We start from the raw sequence: 18,106 nt of genomic DNA, 5'->3' as shown, positions 1-18,106 counted from the left end.
TCCTCTGCTCATCTGCTGCTAGTACTATCTGTTCATACCTTCAAGACTAATGGCATGTCTGTTTCAGAGCACTTAATGCACTTAAGTTAATGGATAAGTTTCCTGTACACAAATACAACAAATTGTTTCCAGAAAAACGAAGGCAAAATGATAAGTGAATGACTACGTTATACTGATAAAAATAACCTTCTTGGAAATAGACAATTCACTGTTCAATTCACTCAACATGTGCTGTGTTTTACATTTCTGATTTACATTCAAAATATATTCTTTAGCACATGGTGTAAGTACAAGTGTTGACGCATTAATTCATTGAGAGACACTCAGATTCAAATAACCTAAACAGTTAGTCCAGAAAACTGTTTTTACAGCTACATTTAGGGGAAGAAGGTGCAGTAACATGGGTCAAAGTTCATCTTATGCCTTGCATTTGTTGCCCTATCTGCAAGTTACACAAATTTTTTGTTGGATAAAAAAAGTGAACAAAATTTGAAGACCACTTTAATCATGTCCTTTACCAATACCTATATGACTAGGAATTTTCTATTAATAGAGGGCACTATATACGTTAACAGTCTCTGAATAAAAACAAAATAAGTTTAATTACTCGAAGAAAATATATGTAGTGTATAAAACTAATTGGAAACCACATGATATTATGGCACAAAAGAGTCTCAACAACTGACAAATTAACTAGGGACAGTGAGGGGGAGGGGGGGGGGGGGGGGGGGGGGGGGAAGGAGAAATTATTTCCACTTTGAAAGCTTTAGCTCTCAACTTACTATTATGCAATATTTGAGTTTCTTCAAAGTGCCGTGGCAAGAAATACAACTCATATTTCTATTATTGTAAGTACTTCTAAATACTTGAGATTACATGTACTATCCAAATGCAATAGCAGTTTCATATGGATATGAAAAACACACACACACACACACACACACACACACACACACACACTGGAACACAGGAAATACTAGTTAATATCTATTCCAAGTTAACACTCAAATTATTTTAACCCTTTCACTGCTCTGGACGTGTTACAGCGCATGCCTTTGTACCTGTCTCCGTGTGCTCTGAATGTATTTACGCATGCCATCAGTCCTTCTACCTAGTACTCTGAATCTGTAAGCGTAGACATGTTCACAGTACGAGGTAGAAAGACTGGTGGCGTGCAGAAACACGTTCAGAGCACACAGGGACAGGTACGAAGGCGCACGCGTTAACACATCCAGAGAAGTTAAAGGCTTAACCATCATTTTTAGAAAACCTACATCATAAGCTCAGAGGTAGTCTAAATTCATAAAATAACACATAAGCAGCAAAAGCTGATGTACTGTCTATGATCTGTCTTACCTCCTACAATAATCTGAAGCGGAACTGAACTTTTACGTTGTGCCAGTGCACAACTAAGGCCTTTAGTGGTGACACACTGACAGCCACTTATATCAAGACACTCAAGTTTGCAACAAAGAGACAGTATACAAGCGGTGCCAATGTCTCCAAGGTAAGGGCTGCCACGCATCTGTAAAAAGAAGATTACCAAAACAAGTCAGTCAGTCAGTATTCTGACTATATGTTACCCAAAGACTAACCATTTTTAACGGACACATGCATTTTTTCAATAAAACTAAAAAAGTCCAACAGCACCAACCACAGTGAAATCAATTACCTTATGGATGAAAGAAATTAGCACAAAAATGCACATCACCCCAATCACCACTTGCACATTCACTTAACAGAAAGTCTAAAGGGTATAAAATGAGTATTCTGAACATGCAACTCGGGTAGCATCTATTGTGTTATAAATATGAACTACTCCTTAGATGCACAAGAATCGGGGAATGAAACGTAAGAGTAGGCTCCAAAGGGGAGAAAATATATTTGAGGATCCTGTCCTGGTACTGCACAGCCCTCAAATTGCCTTAAACTGTTATGAGAGTCATGGTTTGGGTGCATATATATCATATTCGGGTGTCAGATGCCTAAGACATGAATTGGTAAGTGACCACCACGACACACTTCTGTGACAGTTATCCCATGTCAAATCTTGCATTTATCCAGAAAGAGGACCTATGTCACTCTAGTTTCAATTCCAGGTGACTTCTTGCCCATCTTCACACACCACCATAATGGAAAGGGTTTTGCTTTTAACACACACCAAGAAATAATTGTGAGCAGCTAGCTGCATATTACCTGGGTCCACAGTCCTCCCTTTTGCCTCCAGAAAGACAGCATGCAGTACTGTTCATTCTCCTTGGTGTATCAATGGGCCTTAATTTATAGATAATGGTTGGCAGACAATGTTAACTGGGTAGTCACTATGAGGCATACTAATTTGTAGGGTTATTTCCCATGCTGACAACCTTGTAACTATAAAGTTATAACGTGCACACAGTCTAAGCTCGAAATGACCGTTTTAAGAATACTGAATAGCGTACAAAATTTAATACATCAATTTTCGTTATTATTTCTGTAAATTAACGATGAACCATAAGCACTTGATATACATGTAATTGACTGCTTCAGAATGACCTTTGCCCATCAACAAATTTACAAGTGAAAGTTGGATCTGATATAACAAGGTACATTTTCAGCCACAACAATGCCTGAAGCTATCAGTCTCTTCATCTTAGTCTCTTTACTCATATATGCTTTGTCAGCTTTCTTGATGTGATTTAAGTTTCCAAGAGTGATTACTATCATCATCATCATCATCATCATCATCATCATCCCAGCATTACAAACATTTATTGGAAATCTGAAGCACATGTTATTTGCAGCGACAAGTGAATTTTTGGAGGATAGCTCCCATGAACTAATTATGCAAACTGGTTAACTTAAACTGCCTCTGAAAAAAATTCTGAAACAATTTACATATTAAGGTATGTTGTTGTTGTTGTTGTTGTTGTTGTGGTCTTCAGTCCTGAGACTGGTTTGATGCAGCTCTCCATGCTACTCTATCCTGTGCAAGCTTCTTCATCTCCCAGTACCTACTGCAACCTACATCCTTCTGAATCTGCTTAGTGTATTTATCTCTTGGTCTCCCTCTACGATTTTTACCCTCCACGCTGCCCTCCAATGCTAAATTTGTGATCCCTTGATGCCTCAAAACATGTCCTACCAACTGATCCCTTCTTCTAGTCAAGTTGTGCCACAAACTTACCTTCTCACCAATCCTATTCAACACCTCCTCATTAGTTACGTGATCTACCCACCTTATCTTCAGCATTCTTCTGTAGCACCACATTTCGAAAGCTTCTATTCTCTTCTTGTCCAAACTGGTTATCGTCCATGTTTCACTTCCATACATGGCTGCATTCCATACAAATACTTTCAGAAACGACTTCCTGACACTTAAATCTATACTCGATGTTAACAAATTTCTCTTCTTCAGAAACGCTTTCCTTGCCATTGCCAGTCTACATTTTATATCCTCTCTACTTTGACCATCATCAGTTATTTTACTCCCTAAATAGCAAAACTCCTTTACTATTTTAAGTGTCTCATTTCCTAATCTAATCCCCTCCGCATCACCCGATTTAATTTGACTACATTCCATTATCCTCGTTTTGTTTTTGTTGATGTTCATCTTATATCCTCCTTTCAAGACACTGTCCATTCCGTCCAACTGCTCTTCCAAGTCCTTTGCTGTCTCTGACAGAATTATAATGTCATCGGCGAACCTCAAAGTTTTTATTTCTTCTCCACGAATTTTAATACCTACTCCGAATTTTTCTTTTGTTTCCTTTACTGCTTGCTCAATATACAGATTGAATAACATCGGGGAGAGGCTACAACCCTGTCTTACTCCCTTCCCAACCACTGCTTCCCTTTCTTGTCCCTCGACTCTTATAACTGCCATCTGGTTTCTGTACAAATTGTAAATAGCCTCTCGCTCCCTGTATTTCACCCCTGCCACCTTCAGAATTTGAGAGAGAGTATTCCAGTTAACGTTGTCAAAAGCTTTCTCTAAGTCTACAAATGCTAGAAACGTAGGTTTGCCTTTTCTTAATCTTTCTTCTAAGATAAGTCGTAAAGTTAGTACTGCCTCACGTGTTCCAACATTTCTACGGAATCCAAACTGATCTTCCCCGAGGTCCGCTTCCACCATTTTTTCCATTTGTCTGTAAAGAATTCGCGTTAGTATTTTGCAGCTGTGACTTATTAAACTAATAGTTCGGTAATTTTCACATCTGTCAACATCTGCTTTCTTTGGGATTGGAATTATTATATTCTTCTTGAAGTATGTGGGTATTTCGCCTGTCTCATACATCTTGCTCACCAGATGGTAGAGTTTTGTCAGGACTGGCTCTCCCGAGGCTGTCAGTAGTTCAAATGGAATGTTGTCTACTCCCGGGGCCTTGTTTCGACTCAGGTCTTTCAGTGCTCTGTCAAACTCTTCACGCAGTATCTTATCTCCCATTTCATCTTCATCTACATCCTCTTCCATTTCCATAATATTGTCCTCAAGTACATCACCCTTGTATAAACCCTCTCTATACTCCTTCCACCTTTCTGCCTTCCCTTCTTTGCTCAGAACTGGGTTGCCATCTGAGCTCTTGATATTCATACAAGTCGTTCTCTTCTCTCCAAAGGTCTCTTTAATTTTCCTGTAGGCAGTATCTATCTTACCCCTAGTGAGACAAGCCTCTACATCCTTACATTTGTCCTCTAGCCATCCCTGCTTAGCCATTTTGCACTTCCTGTCTATCTCATTTTTGAGACGCTTGTATTCCTTTTTGCCTGCTTCATTTACTGCATATTTATATTTTCTCCTTTCATCAATTAAATTCAATATTTCTTCTGTTACCCAAGGATTTCTGTTAGCCCTCGTCTTTACCTACTTGATCCTCTGCTGCCTTCACTACTTCATCCCTCCTCAGAGCTACCCATTCTTCTTCTACTGTATTTCTTTCCCCCATCCCTGTCAATTGTTCCCTTATGCTCTCCCTGAAACACTCTACAACCTCTGGTTCTTTCAGTTTATCCAGGTCCCATCTCCTTAAATTCCCGCCTTTTTGCAGTTTCTTCAGTTTCAATCTGCAGTTCATAACCAATAGATTGTGGTCAGAATCCACATCTGCCCCTGGAAATGTCTTACAATTTAAAACGTGGTTCCTAAATCTCTGTCTTACCATTATGTAATCTATCAGATACCTTTTAGTATCTCCAGGATTCTTCCAGGTATACAACCTTCTTTCATGATTCTTGAACCAAGTGTTAGCTATGATTAAGTTATGCTCTGTGCAAAATTCTACAAGGCGGCTTCCTCTTTCATTTCTTCCCCCCCAATCCATATTCACCTACTATGTTTCCTTCTCTCCCTTTTCCTACTGACGAATTCGTCACCCATGACTATTAAATTTTCGTCTCCCTTCACTACCTGAATTATTTCTTTTATCTCGTCATACATTTCATCAATTTCTTCATCATCTGCAGAGCTAGTTGGCATATAAACTTGTACTACCGTAGTAGGCATGGGCTTTGTGTATCTTGGCCACAATAATGTGTTCACTATGCTGTTTGTAGTAGCTAATCAGCACTCCTATTTTTTTATTCATTATTAAACCTACTCCTGCATTACCCCTATTTGATTTTGTATTTATAACCCTGTAATCACCTGACCAAAAGTCTTGTTCCTCCTGCCACTGAACTTCACTAATTCCCACTATATCTAACTTTAACCTGTCAATTTCCCTTTTTAAATTTTCTAACCTACCTGCACGATTAAGGGATCTGACATTCCACGCTCCGATCCGTAGAATGCCAGTTTTCTTTCTCCTGATAACGACGTCCTCCTGAGTAGTCCCCGCCCGGAGATCCGAATGGGGGACTATTTTACCTCCGGAATATTTTACTCAAGAGGACGCCATCATCATTTTATCATACAGTAAAGCTGCATGTCCTCGGGAAAAATTACGGCTGTAGTTTCCCCTTGCTTTCAGCCGTTCGCAGCAAGGCCGTTTTGGTTAATGTTACAAGGCCAGATCGGTCAATCATCCAGACTGTTGCCCCTGCAACTACTGAAAAGGCTGCTGCCCCTCTTCAGGAACCACATGTTTGTCTGGCCTCTCAACAGATACCCCTCCGTTGTGGTTGCACCTACGGTACGGCCATCTGTATCGCTGAGGCACGCAAGCCTCCCCACCAACGGCAAGGCCCATGGTTCATGGGGGGAGTATGTACAATGTCTAAATACCTCGATACACGTGGACACAGGTGTGAGTGCATTTGTACTGTAGCTCAAAGCATTAACTCTAAAAACTGTGTGCCTGTTGATTTCTGCTTTTCGGTGTGCAGTCTCCTTTACTCCCTTATTTATTTACATTCTAACGTAACAATCCTACTAAAATAAAATGTGATTCAGAAAACAAATTTCAACATAGGGCTTCACTGACTCCCTAAGACAGGCATCACAAACCAACATGATTAGGAAGCCACCTTAGCTGAAAGAGTGTTTAGGCCAGTTACTAGCAGAATGACAGGAGCAATTTGAAAATCCAATTGAGGTGGGGTGGAGGTGGGTAGGCACGGAGGCAGCTTGCATTTAACACAAAAAATTGAACAAGCCTCATATCCTCATTCACAGTATACACTACTGAACTACACTGAGAATGCACCTTTTCTTTTACTTCCTATTACAGAGGTGGCTGAACACAACAATTTCCAGTACTTAGAGTATCGAGAAACATTAGAAATCTAAAAAATTAAATTTGAGAGATGCAACTGATGAGCATGCTATCGAATAGAAATTTTAATTATATATTCTGAAAATATGTAACCCTACATGCAAATACGGTTCAGTGTCTTAATATTTTAAGAAATCATTAACAATATGCACGCACCTCCAACTTCTTGAGTGCTGGAAAACCTTCCTCTCTAAACTGCAGCATACATGAATCCGATTTCCCTGGCAGATAGCTCAAGATCAAGATCTCCAGATTCTTCAGTGCCGAAAGGCATTCCATAATCAAAGCAATGTTGTTCAATGCACAGCAACCTATTTAAACATAGAAATGTTTTACTGGAGACACAAAAAGTAATCTAGTGCACAAGTTTACATTTATATGTATCACATTTTACATTAACTGCACCTGATTTTGCTAAGAAATACCAACAAGAACAGCATTACAACATAATGGAAGTGGCTATCAGAACCCATGTCTAAATGCAGTTGATTCAGAACCAAGGAAAATAATTATAACAAAGCTGGCACCTGGTAATATGAAATAAAAGCGCATATATGGAATTATTTATTCAAGTTAACATCTTCACTAAGGGTCTAAAGTCTAACAGTGTTACGGAAAGAAAAAAAATAAAACTAATATGACAAACTGCCCTCTATATTATTCATACTTAGGCCAAGTTAATGTGTCTGAGGCATACAAAATTTGGAAATACAGAAGCGTCCGATCTTACCCGTCGGCTTTGACCCATGACGTCACAAATACCGCGGAAACGACTATAAACAATTCCAATATGGCGGATATAAAAACATCGCATACGTATTGTAAACACTGAAATACACAAGTTCCACAAAAAGCCTAATGACTGTAACGGGACAAGCGTGGGAAATTAGGGGTTTTTGAGTGCGGAGAAACTAAATATACAGAAATGTAGCCACCGACCGCCATTCAAAACCACGCAAAACAACGAAATAAATCAACATCACAAAACTGACCAAATACCAAAAAACACATTCCTATCCATAATCGGACACTTCCCTTAACCTATATAGCTCAACAGAACCTACCGATCACATCCCCCAATAGAAAACTAAGAAACGAAAGCTTCCCTTACACCTACATACATCGGCACTTATGCAGTTTAGCAGGTACGGAAAAAATTTTCCATTCTTTTTCAAAATTTGATCATCATGTGTCGTTATGCGGTGGGGGGAGTCTGCAGTGCCCCCCCATCCCCCCACAGGCTTCATTAGTGTCAAATCAATATTTTCGAATCATAGGCGGCCGCTGCCGCGGCCGCATTCCAAAAAAAAAACTCCCAACCTAACCTCAAGTGGGCTACGCTACAGATCAATATGTTCATCAAATTGCTTCATATTACGTATACATGTTCATTAGTGTAAAATCAATATTTTCGAATCATAGGAGGCCGCTGCCGCGGCCGCATTCCAAAAAAAAAAACTCCCAACCTAACCTCAAGTGGGCTACGCTACAGATCAATATGTTCATCAAATTGCTTCATATTACGTATACATGTTCATTAGTGTCAAATCAATATTTTCGAATCATAGGCGGCCGCTGCCGCGACCGCATTCCAAAAAAAAACTCCCAACCTAACCTCGTATTCAGGGCTACGCTACAGATCAATGTGTAGGTCCCTTACGTCACGGGTCAAATCCGACGCGTGAGATCGGATGTTTCCAACCACAAAACATACATAAATAACAAAAAAAAAAAAAAAAAAAAAAAAAAAAAAAAAAAAAAAAAAAAAAAAAAAAAAAAAAAAAAAAAACGGAACTTACCTCAAAAAAGTTCCAGCTCCACAAACTAGATTGGCCACCACAATCACACACAAACAAACGCACGCACGCACGCACGCACGCACGCACGCACACACACACACACACACACACACACACACACACACACACACACACACACACACCAACGAAAAAATACTGAACTAAAATAAAAACCCAACCCACCCAAACGTCAACCCCCTCCCCCGCAACTCCAAAATACAACACACAAACACTATACAACAAAATAAACCACCCACCCACCTATCCAGCCCACCCTAACTAACCACTTTCGGTCTATACATTTTACCCACAGCCCTTAAAAAAAAACCCGAAGAATGCAATAGCCCTCTGGGACACTCTTCCGCCAACAGTACTCATCTAAATGAGACTGAAGGTTGGAAGAGCGCCTCTTCCCCCTCCCAAGAACTGACTTAACCGCTCCCCACATCCCCTCAATTGTGTTAGTGCAAGCCCCAGTATCATAATTCTTAAACTCTAGACTGTGGTTCACTACTAAATGATTAAATCCCCTCTCACCCAACCCCCTATATGAAGAAAACGCATCTGAAACTACTGTGGACCCCGGCTCTACATACTCCTCAATTAACCCCACTAATTCAGGCTTCGACCTCCCCTCCACAACCCTAAAAACACATTCAGTACCCCCACCCCCCTGAACAACAGCCCCCCACACCCAAAGACCAGCCACAGACTTCCCCCTCCCATACTTCCTTTTACCAAACTGCGACTCATCCACCTCCACAAGCACCCCATGCCCACCCAACTTACCCCTGTACTTAATAAATTCGGAACACACCTCACGACAAAAGGAATACCAGTCTAAAACAGTCCTCTCACTCACACCAGTCTCAAACGCGCAAAAACTCTGCCCGCAACTATAACAAAAATAATACGTAATAAGCACAATCTCACGCATGGCCAATCTAGACTTCTCGAACCAGGTACCACGCCTTACAGAACGCCATACGCCATCTTTCCGGCAACACCACATGTCACCTGGTCCGAGAGTCCGGAACTTTAACCAATTTCATAGGTTCACCGCACACACCGCACTTCACGACCTCGGCAATTAAGCCAAATAGCTGAAGAAATTTAATCAGCTCTAAAGCTGTCTCCCCCATCATCGCCCTCAACCGAACACTGTTAAGGCGGTCTTTCATATCCATTCCTGAACAAAAAACCACAACCAAATACACTCAATAACAAACTCACCCGACGTACAGCAATGAGCATTAAATTAACCATTAACTCACTAATAGAAATTCCGCTTCAAATCCAACACCTGAGCAACAGAAAACTGACCCCACCACACGAAACAAACGAAAACCATGAACACACCACCAGAGAGCACGACAAACAAAAACAAGACATCTACAAACACGCCACAATCGCAAATCAAACTCCGCGCCGTAATGACGTCACACACCACAACACGCTTACGTCACGGGTCAAAGCCGACGGGTAAGATCGGACGCTTCTGTTGACCCCAAAATTTGCATGTCAAGGAGAAAAGCAAGTGAGAGTGGGGTGGGAAGGTGATAGGAGATATTGCAATGAAAGGGATCGCAGCCTTATTCATTCTATTATATATAGAGCGCACATGCCAAATTATTGCTTTCATATATGCAACAATACTTCTCACAGGAAAGTTCTAAATGTGTGCTGTTCACTGGATATTTGACATTTAAGTATATGCCATTTTTAAGAGTTACTGCACAGGTATATCTGAAGGCTGTCTAAAACGAAATTTTTTGTATGCCTCTCAAAAATAACTTCACATACAATGTAGGGATTGTGATTCTGAGGTGTGGTTTTTTTTATCAAGGTACATGTGCATGCACATGCGTGTGTTTCTGTAGGGGGAGTTGCTTACCGAACTTTTTACATGATGAAACCTGAGTCCCTTGCAAAGAGAAGTGGAAATCAAAGGATAAGCTAGAATATCAACACAAGACTGCAAGGCCACCCTTAGCTGACTATTATAGTATTTTAGACAAAGAATGAGTTTCCAAATGGCACTTGTGCGTACTACCTAGAGGTAATTTAACATTCATATGTAAGTTTGAGAGTAAGGCTCTAAAAACAATAACAGGTCCTACAAATCCAACAGTGCACTAACTCAGGAATATTTTTGAAATTCAAATGGCCACAAAGGGCACTAAAATCCCCATTCTACTTACCTCACTTGGAACACAGCATTTTATTTTTTAAGCTCTAATATAAAAAACAGCACACTTTTTATATGTTTAATAAGTCATGTTATAAGTTTTCTGTGATGGCATAATTTTGAGTTTGCTTGGGAAGCTAATGAAAGTAAATGGAGAAGTAAAAAAGCTCGGGGAAAATGGTTTTGAGTTTACAATGGATTTTTCCAATAAGAGATTTTTTACAATACTAGGGTGTTAAATTTGCCATATAATTGCAAATGTCAGTTTACTGCACATTCTCATCTTCAATCATGTGCCTGAATAAGTTTCTATGAAGGCAACTTCATTGAGATCAATGGGACAAAAATGGAAATTATTTCAAGTTTTAATTAGTTGTTTCATAAAGGCTACACACAATGATAGTTACATGCAGCTATTGGGTCACGTATAATAAAGCCTCTAAAACCAAGATAACTTATTGCAATGATGAAAGTCCCTGCATACAAATGCATACCCCTGGACAATAGTAAGAGAGCTGCAGGACACGAACAAGGGAGCAGAATCCAAAGTACTGTTCACAGACATGATTCTTCCAACTCCTCAACATAAAACCACGAGTTATCTTGTTTTTATATCTTCAGAGAAACTTCTGGTACCACATTTGTAGCCTGGGTGTCAATTTCTGGTTGAGGAGGTTGCCACTAGATATCGTCTTTACCTGGTGCAGCTTTGCATACTCTACAACGAAACACACGTTTTTAGATGCTCTGCTACAATGCCGTTTAGACAATGCTTAAAAAAAGTATTACTACAGTGATCCTTTGTCCGACACTGAATTTAGCAGCAGTAAAGATGAAGGTGATTTTCTTCAAGAAAAAGTGACAATTCATCAGTTAAACAACGAGTGTTTACCAGAGGTACGTAATACAGCCACTGTGCCCCAATCAGCTCTTTCAAGACTTGTATTCACAGGAAATCTTTGTGAAATACAAGATTAGACTTCATAGCTACACAGAAAGTAGAAAATGACTTCCAGTTTCAGGATTTTTGGTGAAAATCCAGTGCACAAGTGTTCTCTGGATTTTATTGTTGATTTTCAAAATTTTGCAACTCATTAATCTAAACTTTAAAAGCTGTCTTTATATGTCTACATGTAATTTCATTCATTAAAGGATTTTTCATAAATAAAAGAACCTATTATTTTTTGCAATATAATTTGAAAAAGTTAACAGGTTAGAACAGTGGTGTGTGTCTTCTTTACAGTCATTTAAACTGTACAATGTCTATTCTGTGTGTCCTAATGCTTCAGATGTCAGTGCATATTGTGGTAACAGAGTAAAGACAGTACTTTTCAATGGATTTGGGAGGGGGGGGGGGGGAGGTGTAAAATGTAGGAAATGACTAAGTTTTACAGATTATGTACAGGGGGGCCCCTTTCATTTTTGTAGTTATGTATGATATATGCCACTAACATAACAAAATACTCATCAGGGATTGTTTATTATTTAATAAAGATTATCTGAATTTAGTGCCATGTTTAGCAGCTGACAACATTTAGTGACACTTTAGCACAACAAGTCACACTAAAAAAAACCCTAACCAAGCAGCCACCGTGTTGATTGACGTGCCTGCAAAGCTAAGGGGATGTAATTGGCAGTTTCAGTATTTATACTTTAAGCAAATGAAAAGTGCAGATCAAGTATACACTCCATTTTTACATTTCTCTAACTTTCCTGCAAAAGTGAAGTCAGCAGATGTACACAGTATCAGCCACTTATCTAACAGTTTTAGAGTATGTGAATACATGTATGTGAAACATTTTGGAGTGCATTAAACATGGCACTACACTACAGATCAGTCAATCACTGCAGCCTTCATTTGACATTCACCAGCTTCGTCAGCTTGCAGCCAAATTTTCACCTTCAAATCAACAGACTGAGGTTATGCTGTATCCACAGCCAAGATTACAGGGAAGGATACAGTACGACAAGCATTTTAAGCACACATTCATAAAATATTAATAAACCACTGTTTTTATTATACTGACATTTAATTTGGATGGTCTATATGCGATGTGAACAAATGGGTTCAGTAGTTACTACTTTTTAGCAAAAAATCCAGAACTGTGGGTTGATTAATTTTTTATGTGGTTTTCCAGTTCATAAACACAACTGAAAACTTTGCCATCAACATCTGCAGCTGAAATTATTTTTCACTGCTGCATTTACAACTCCAATTGAGGGAATCTTACTGTCACTGTCTGCACTTTCTTGTGTGTGAAAGTCTGTGTGTATGAAATCTTGAACCAGATGCTACCACTTTTCCCATAATGAAGCAAGCAGGTTCTCAGCGACGTCATTAGCACTTCGTACTGGTGTGCAATCCACGTCCATCTTCCCTGGCCTCTATCAAAGTTAATGCTTTCTGCACAATCTCCTTCCTGTAGGATGTTTTTAAGACTGGGATAATACCCAAATCCAAAGTTTAATTTGTGCAGTTTGGTGTCAAACTGATTGCACGTTACATAAACTTATATTTTTGGGATGTGCAGTTTAACAATCCACTAATGAGAGAATTATTCTGTTGGGAGTCTTGCATCAACGCAATGTAACTGCTTCACGAATAATTCTGACATCATCCGCCCTTCATTGCTGGCATTGTAGTTTGTTGGCAATGTTTTTATATTTTTAAAACAAGGTGTTTTTTTTTCGATTTGCCAATCAAGAACAGTTTTAAAGTTTTTTGGAACCATCCGAGTTTGTGCCTAACATTACTGTCACACAAACTTTACCGTATTTAACTACATGGCAATTTTTGCCTTTGAAGGCAAGTGTTTTGTTTGACAGTATGCTGAAAGAGAGAGCCGTTTCATCAATGCTGAATATATCCTTCAGTTTATATTGTTTCATAAGTTCCTGTAACCTACCACTGCCATTCTGTGAACAGATTTTGTATCTACATCGTTTTCTTCACCACATTCAGTTTTATACACTACACTGTACTGCTTCTTAAAACCACCCTCTTGATACTATAAAGTTCTCGAATCCAAGAACACTGAATTTTCAGCACTCTGTCGCACATCAGTTTACTGGGATGTTCGATGCACGTGCTGGCTGAAACCATTTGTTCTTAATTTCTTCTAGCTCCACACATTCTGAATAACTGGCATATTTCATTTTTTGGAATTTGGCACACTGTTGCTTGCACTTTCCAAAATAGGTTCTCTCTCTCTTTTTCATGACAAGTGTTCAGTGTAGACACAGGTATTCCTATACTCTGTGCCAATGCAACCCGTGTTCCATGGTGAGCAACTTTTCCCGGAGTTTTTACCTTTTATTCCACAGAACAAGTTTTTCTGTCTCTTTTGGCAATACTGGCTTTTTCAGTATTAAAATTGTGACAGAAAACAACATGAAAGAAAGAACTAATGACATTTCAATCACTTAAAACAAAATTACAAACATTACACACAAACCCTTGGCAAGCCAGTTGTCTAGAGTAGCCTTGTCGATTGAAATTGACTCACTTTGGTTTTAGGAAGAGGCTTATCAGCGTTGTCAATCTTAGCTAGCAAATGACACTATGTACAGAGCTATACAAACTATAAAGGAAATTACCGTATATGATCAAGTTACAAATGTGGGGAAGTGGATGTCCTCTGCATATGATCATTATCACAGGGAGAAGTTAATGCCAAAACAACTTTTATAGTCCTGTCTTCCTCAGTTGCGAGTAATATTACAGTATATTAATAATTTTTACTTATGGACCGTCTTACTTATGGACGCTTAGTTAACCTAACAGAGACAGAACTACACGAAAATGAAAACATGCCCTTGGAAAAAGAGTTTGAAACACTGCACCAATAGCAAAGTGAACAATCAATACATAGAACATTTCATAGTAGAAACCGAACACATCCTTACACGTGAAGAACAACAAAATAATTGTGAAATAAACATAGGACTGTCAAGAGAACTAGTAAAAGAGGAAATAAAAGGAATAATAAAACAAACACAGCAGACACACAATAAGAACAACCAAACAGAATCAGCTACTATGAAAAGGTTAAAACAAAAGTTAACAGACAATAACGTATTAATAACAAGAGCAGACAAGGGAAATTTAACAGTACTCATGGATAAAGAGCAATACATCACAAAAACCAAGGAATACATAAACACCAACGCCATACAAAAACTTAAGTCAGATCCAACTACACGATTCCAGGCAAATGTGAAACAAACGCTGAAAAACATTGAACACACACTCACAGACAAACAGAAATACTACTTAACACAGAAAAACCCACAAGCACCGACACTCCGCAGTCAACCGAAAGTACATAAAAACGGAATGCCAATGACAGCTGTTATCAACTTCAAGAAAGCCCCAACATACCACATAGCCAAACACCTCCAAAAGTTAGTTACAAAACACTATAAAGTAGAAAACAACAGAACAGTGATAAACACAGGAAACCTAATAGAAAACATACAGAACATACAGGTACCACACACAGCATCACTGATTTCATTCGATATAGAAAATATGTATACCTCCATCCCTATCACAGAAACAATAGAAATCATAGAACAAAATCTCTCATCCCACAGCAACCTTACCACAGATGCAATAAAAGAAATAACAGAAATGCTCAGACTGACAACTGAACAAAACTACTTTCAGTTTGAGAAAGAATATTATCTACAAACTGATGGACTGCCCATGGGATCCCCAATATCAGGAACACTAGCAAACATTTTCATCAGTCACCTAGAAAATCAGATATTTGATAAGATAACCACAAACTGACCTTACGACTTATCTTAGAAGAAAGATTAAGAAAAGGCAAACCTACGTTTCTAGCATTTGTAGACTTAGAGAAAGCTTTTGACAACGTTAACTGGAATACTCTCTCTCAAATTCTGAAGGTGGCAGGGGTAAAATACATGGAGCGAAAGGCTATTTACAATTTGTACAGAAACCAGATGGCAGTTATAAGAGTCGAGGGGCATGAAAGGGAAGCAGTGGTTGGGAAAGGAGTGAGACAGGGTTGTAGCCTTTCCCCCGATGTTATTCAATCTGTATATTGAGCAAGCAGTAAAGGAAACAAAAGAAAAATTCGGAGTAGGTATTAAAATTCATGGAGAAGAAATAAAAACTTTGAGGTTCGCCGATGACATTGTAATTCTGTCAGACACAGCAAAGGACTTGGAAGAGCAGTTGGACGGAATGGACAGTGTCTTGAGAGGAGGATATAAGATGAACATCAACAAACGCAAAACGAGGATAATGGAATGTAGTCAAATTAAGTCGGGTGATGCTGAGGGAATTAGATTAGGAAATGAGACACTTAAAATAGTAAAGGAGTTTTGCTATTTAGGGAGTAAAATAACCGATGATGGTCGAAGTAGAGAGGATATAATGTAGACTGGCAATGGCAAGGAAAGCGTTTCTGAATAAGAGAAATTTGTTAACATCGAGTATAGATTTAAGTGTCAGGAAGTCGTTTCTGAAAGTATTTGTATGGAGTGCAGCCATGTATGGAAGTGAAACATGGACGATAACCAGTTTGGACAAGAAGAGAATAGAAGCTTTCGAAATGTGGTGCTACAGAAGAATGCTGAAGATAAGGTGGGTAGATCACGTAACTAATGAGGAGGTGTTGAATAGGATTGGTGAGAAGGTAAGTTTGTGGCACAACTTGACTAGGAGAAGGGATCAGTTGGTAGGACATGTTTTGAGGCATCAAGGGATCACAAATTTAGCATTGGAGGGCAGCGTGGAGGGTAAAAATCGTAGAGGGAGACCAAGAGATAAATACACTAAGCTGATTCAGAAGGATGTAGGTTGCAGTAGGTACTGGGAGATGAAGCTTGCACAGGATAGAGTAGCATGGAGAGCTGCATCAAACCAGTCTCAGGACTGAAGACCACAACAACAACAACAACAACAACAACAACAACAACCACAAATGAAAGTTTCAAAATCATATATTGGTGCAGATACGTGGATGACATTATTTGTCTGGTAGATGAGCCAAGTGAAAAAATAGATGAACTCCATTCAGAAATAAACAAAGCTCATCAGAACACAAAATTCACACTTGAAAAAGAAAATCAAATAAATCTTCTTGACATCACAATTAAAAAAGAAAACGGTAAACATACATTTAACATCTTTAGAAAACAAACAGCCACAGACACAATAATACATTCCACATCCAACCACCCCCACAGCCAGAAACTTGCAGCACTAAGACACATGTTACATAGATTAAACAGAATCTCACTCAGCAAGAGAAACTATGAACAAGAAATGAGTACAATCATACAAATAGCTGGGAACAACGGGTATGACACACAAAATATAAAAACACAAAAAACAAACACAACAGTTCGAAAATACAAAAGAACTCACAAGCTGAAAACTTACAAACACACTCAACAAACACACACAATGACAACACCACACAGAAAAGGACCAGATGGTACACCATGACCTACACACATAAACTAACACACAGCTGCAAACGTCCTAAAGAGACAGGGCTTCAAAATAGCATATAAGCCTGGGCAAACCCTTCAATCACACCTAAGCCAGCCAGCTACCAAGAGAGACAAATTCCAACAATCAGGAATATATAAACTTGAATGTCAAAGTTGTGATGCAGTATACATAGGCATGACATGCAGGAATTTTCAAACAAGATACAAAGAACATATCAGATGTTGGAAGTATGAAACAAACCATTCCACATCTGCAGAGCATTTAAAACACTACAACCATCATCCTACAAACATGGAACAAGAAATGAAAATAATGAGGACAAGCAACCATGACAAACATCTTATACAAATGCAAGAAAACTTCCACATCCAGAAAGCCATAGCAGAAAACAAACATGTGATAAATGAACAAACACACATCGGCACAGGCTCCCTACTACACTTAGTAAAGGAAATGATAACACAAAACAAAAAATAATAAAAAAAGAAAACTCTTCCCCCCCTCCCACACACACACACGCACACACACACACACACACACACACACACACACACACACACACACACACACACACACACACACACACACAAATGCATACACGAACAGACCACAGATACTTCAATAGTTACACTCATAAGTTTGGCAATAACATTCGATCTTTGGCAAAAACATTTGACAGTTGGCAACAGAAACCACAACATTGCTTTAAAACAAGCGTTCAGTGCATAGTGTTGTGGAATGGGGAAACAAAACCTCAAATCGGCGTTCATAAGAAGTAGAACAACAAAAAAAATGCAACAGGAGCGTAATATGTAGGAAATTGTCCACGCAACCTGTAAGTACAGTTCAAACCATTACTACTTAATAGGAAATACCAACCACCAGAACTGTTTATAACCTATAGGCACAATGACAAAAATGTAAATAAAATAGC

General features: G+C 39.0%; 1 protein-coding gene across 6 annotated transcripts in view; it reads right to left on the bottom strand.

Annotated features, from left to right (window-relative positions):
- The window catches only part of LOC126412165 (F-box/LRR-repeat protein 7-like), an 89,007-nt gene that overhangs the window by 9,626 nt on the left and 61,275 nt on the right, over positions 1–18,106 (bottom strand). For all 6 annotated transcript variants that reach the window (XM_050081636.1, XM_050081633.1, XM_050081634.1 and 3 more), the window contains 2 exons: positions 6,849–7,003; positions 1,357–1,525 (listed from right to left, as the gene is read on the bottom strand). In XM_050081636.1, the coding sequence (XP_049937593.1) occupies positions 1,357–1,525; positions 6,849–7,003 (324 nt within the window). The remainder of the gene's footprint in view (positions 1–1,356; positions 1,526–6,848; positions 7,004–18,106) is intronic.

The sequence above is a fragment of the Schistocerca serialis genome, chromosome 7, assembly GCF_023864345.2.
Source record: "Schistocerca serialis cubense isolate TAMUIC-IGC-003099 chromosome 7, iqSchSeri2.2, whole genome shotgun sequence".
NCBI lineage: Eukaryota > Metazoa > Arthropoda > Insecta > Orthoptera > Acrididae > Schistocerca > Schistocerca serialis.
This window is presented reverse-complemented; position numbering and strand designations above follow the sequence as displayed.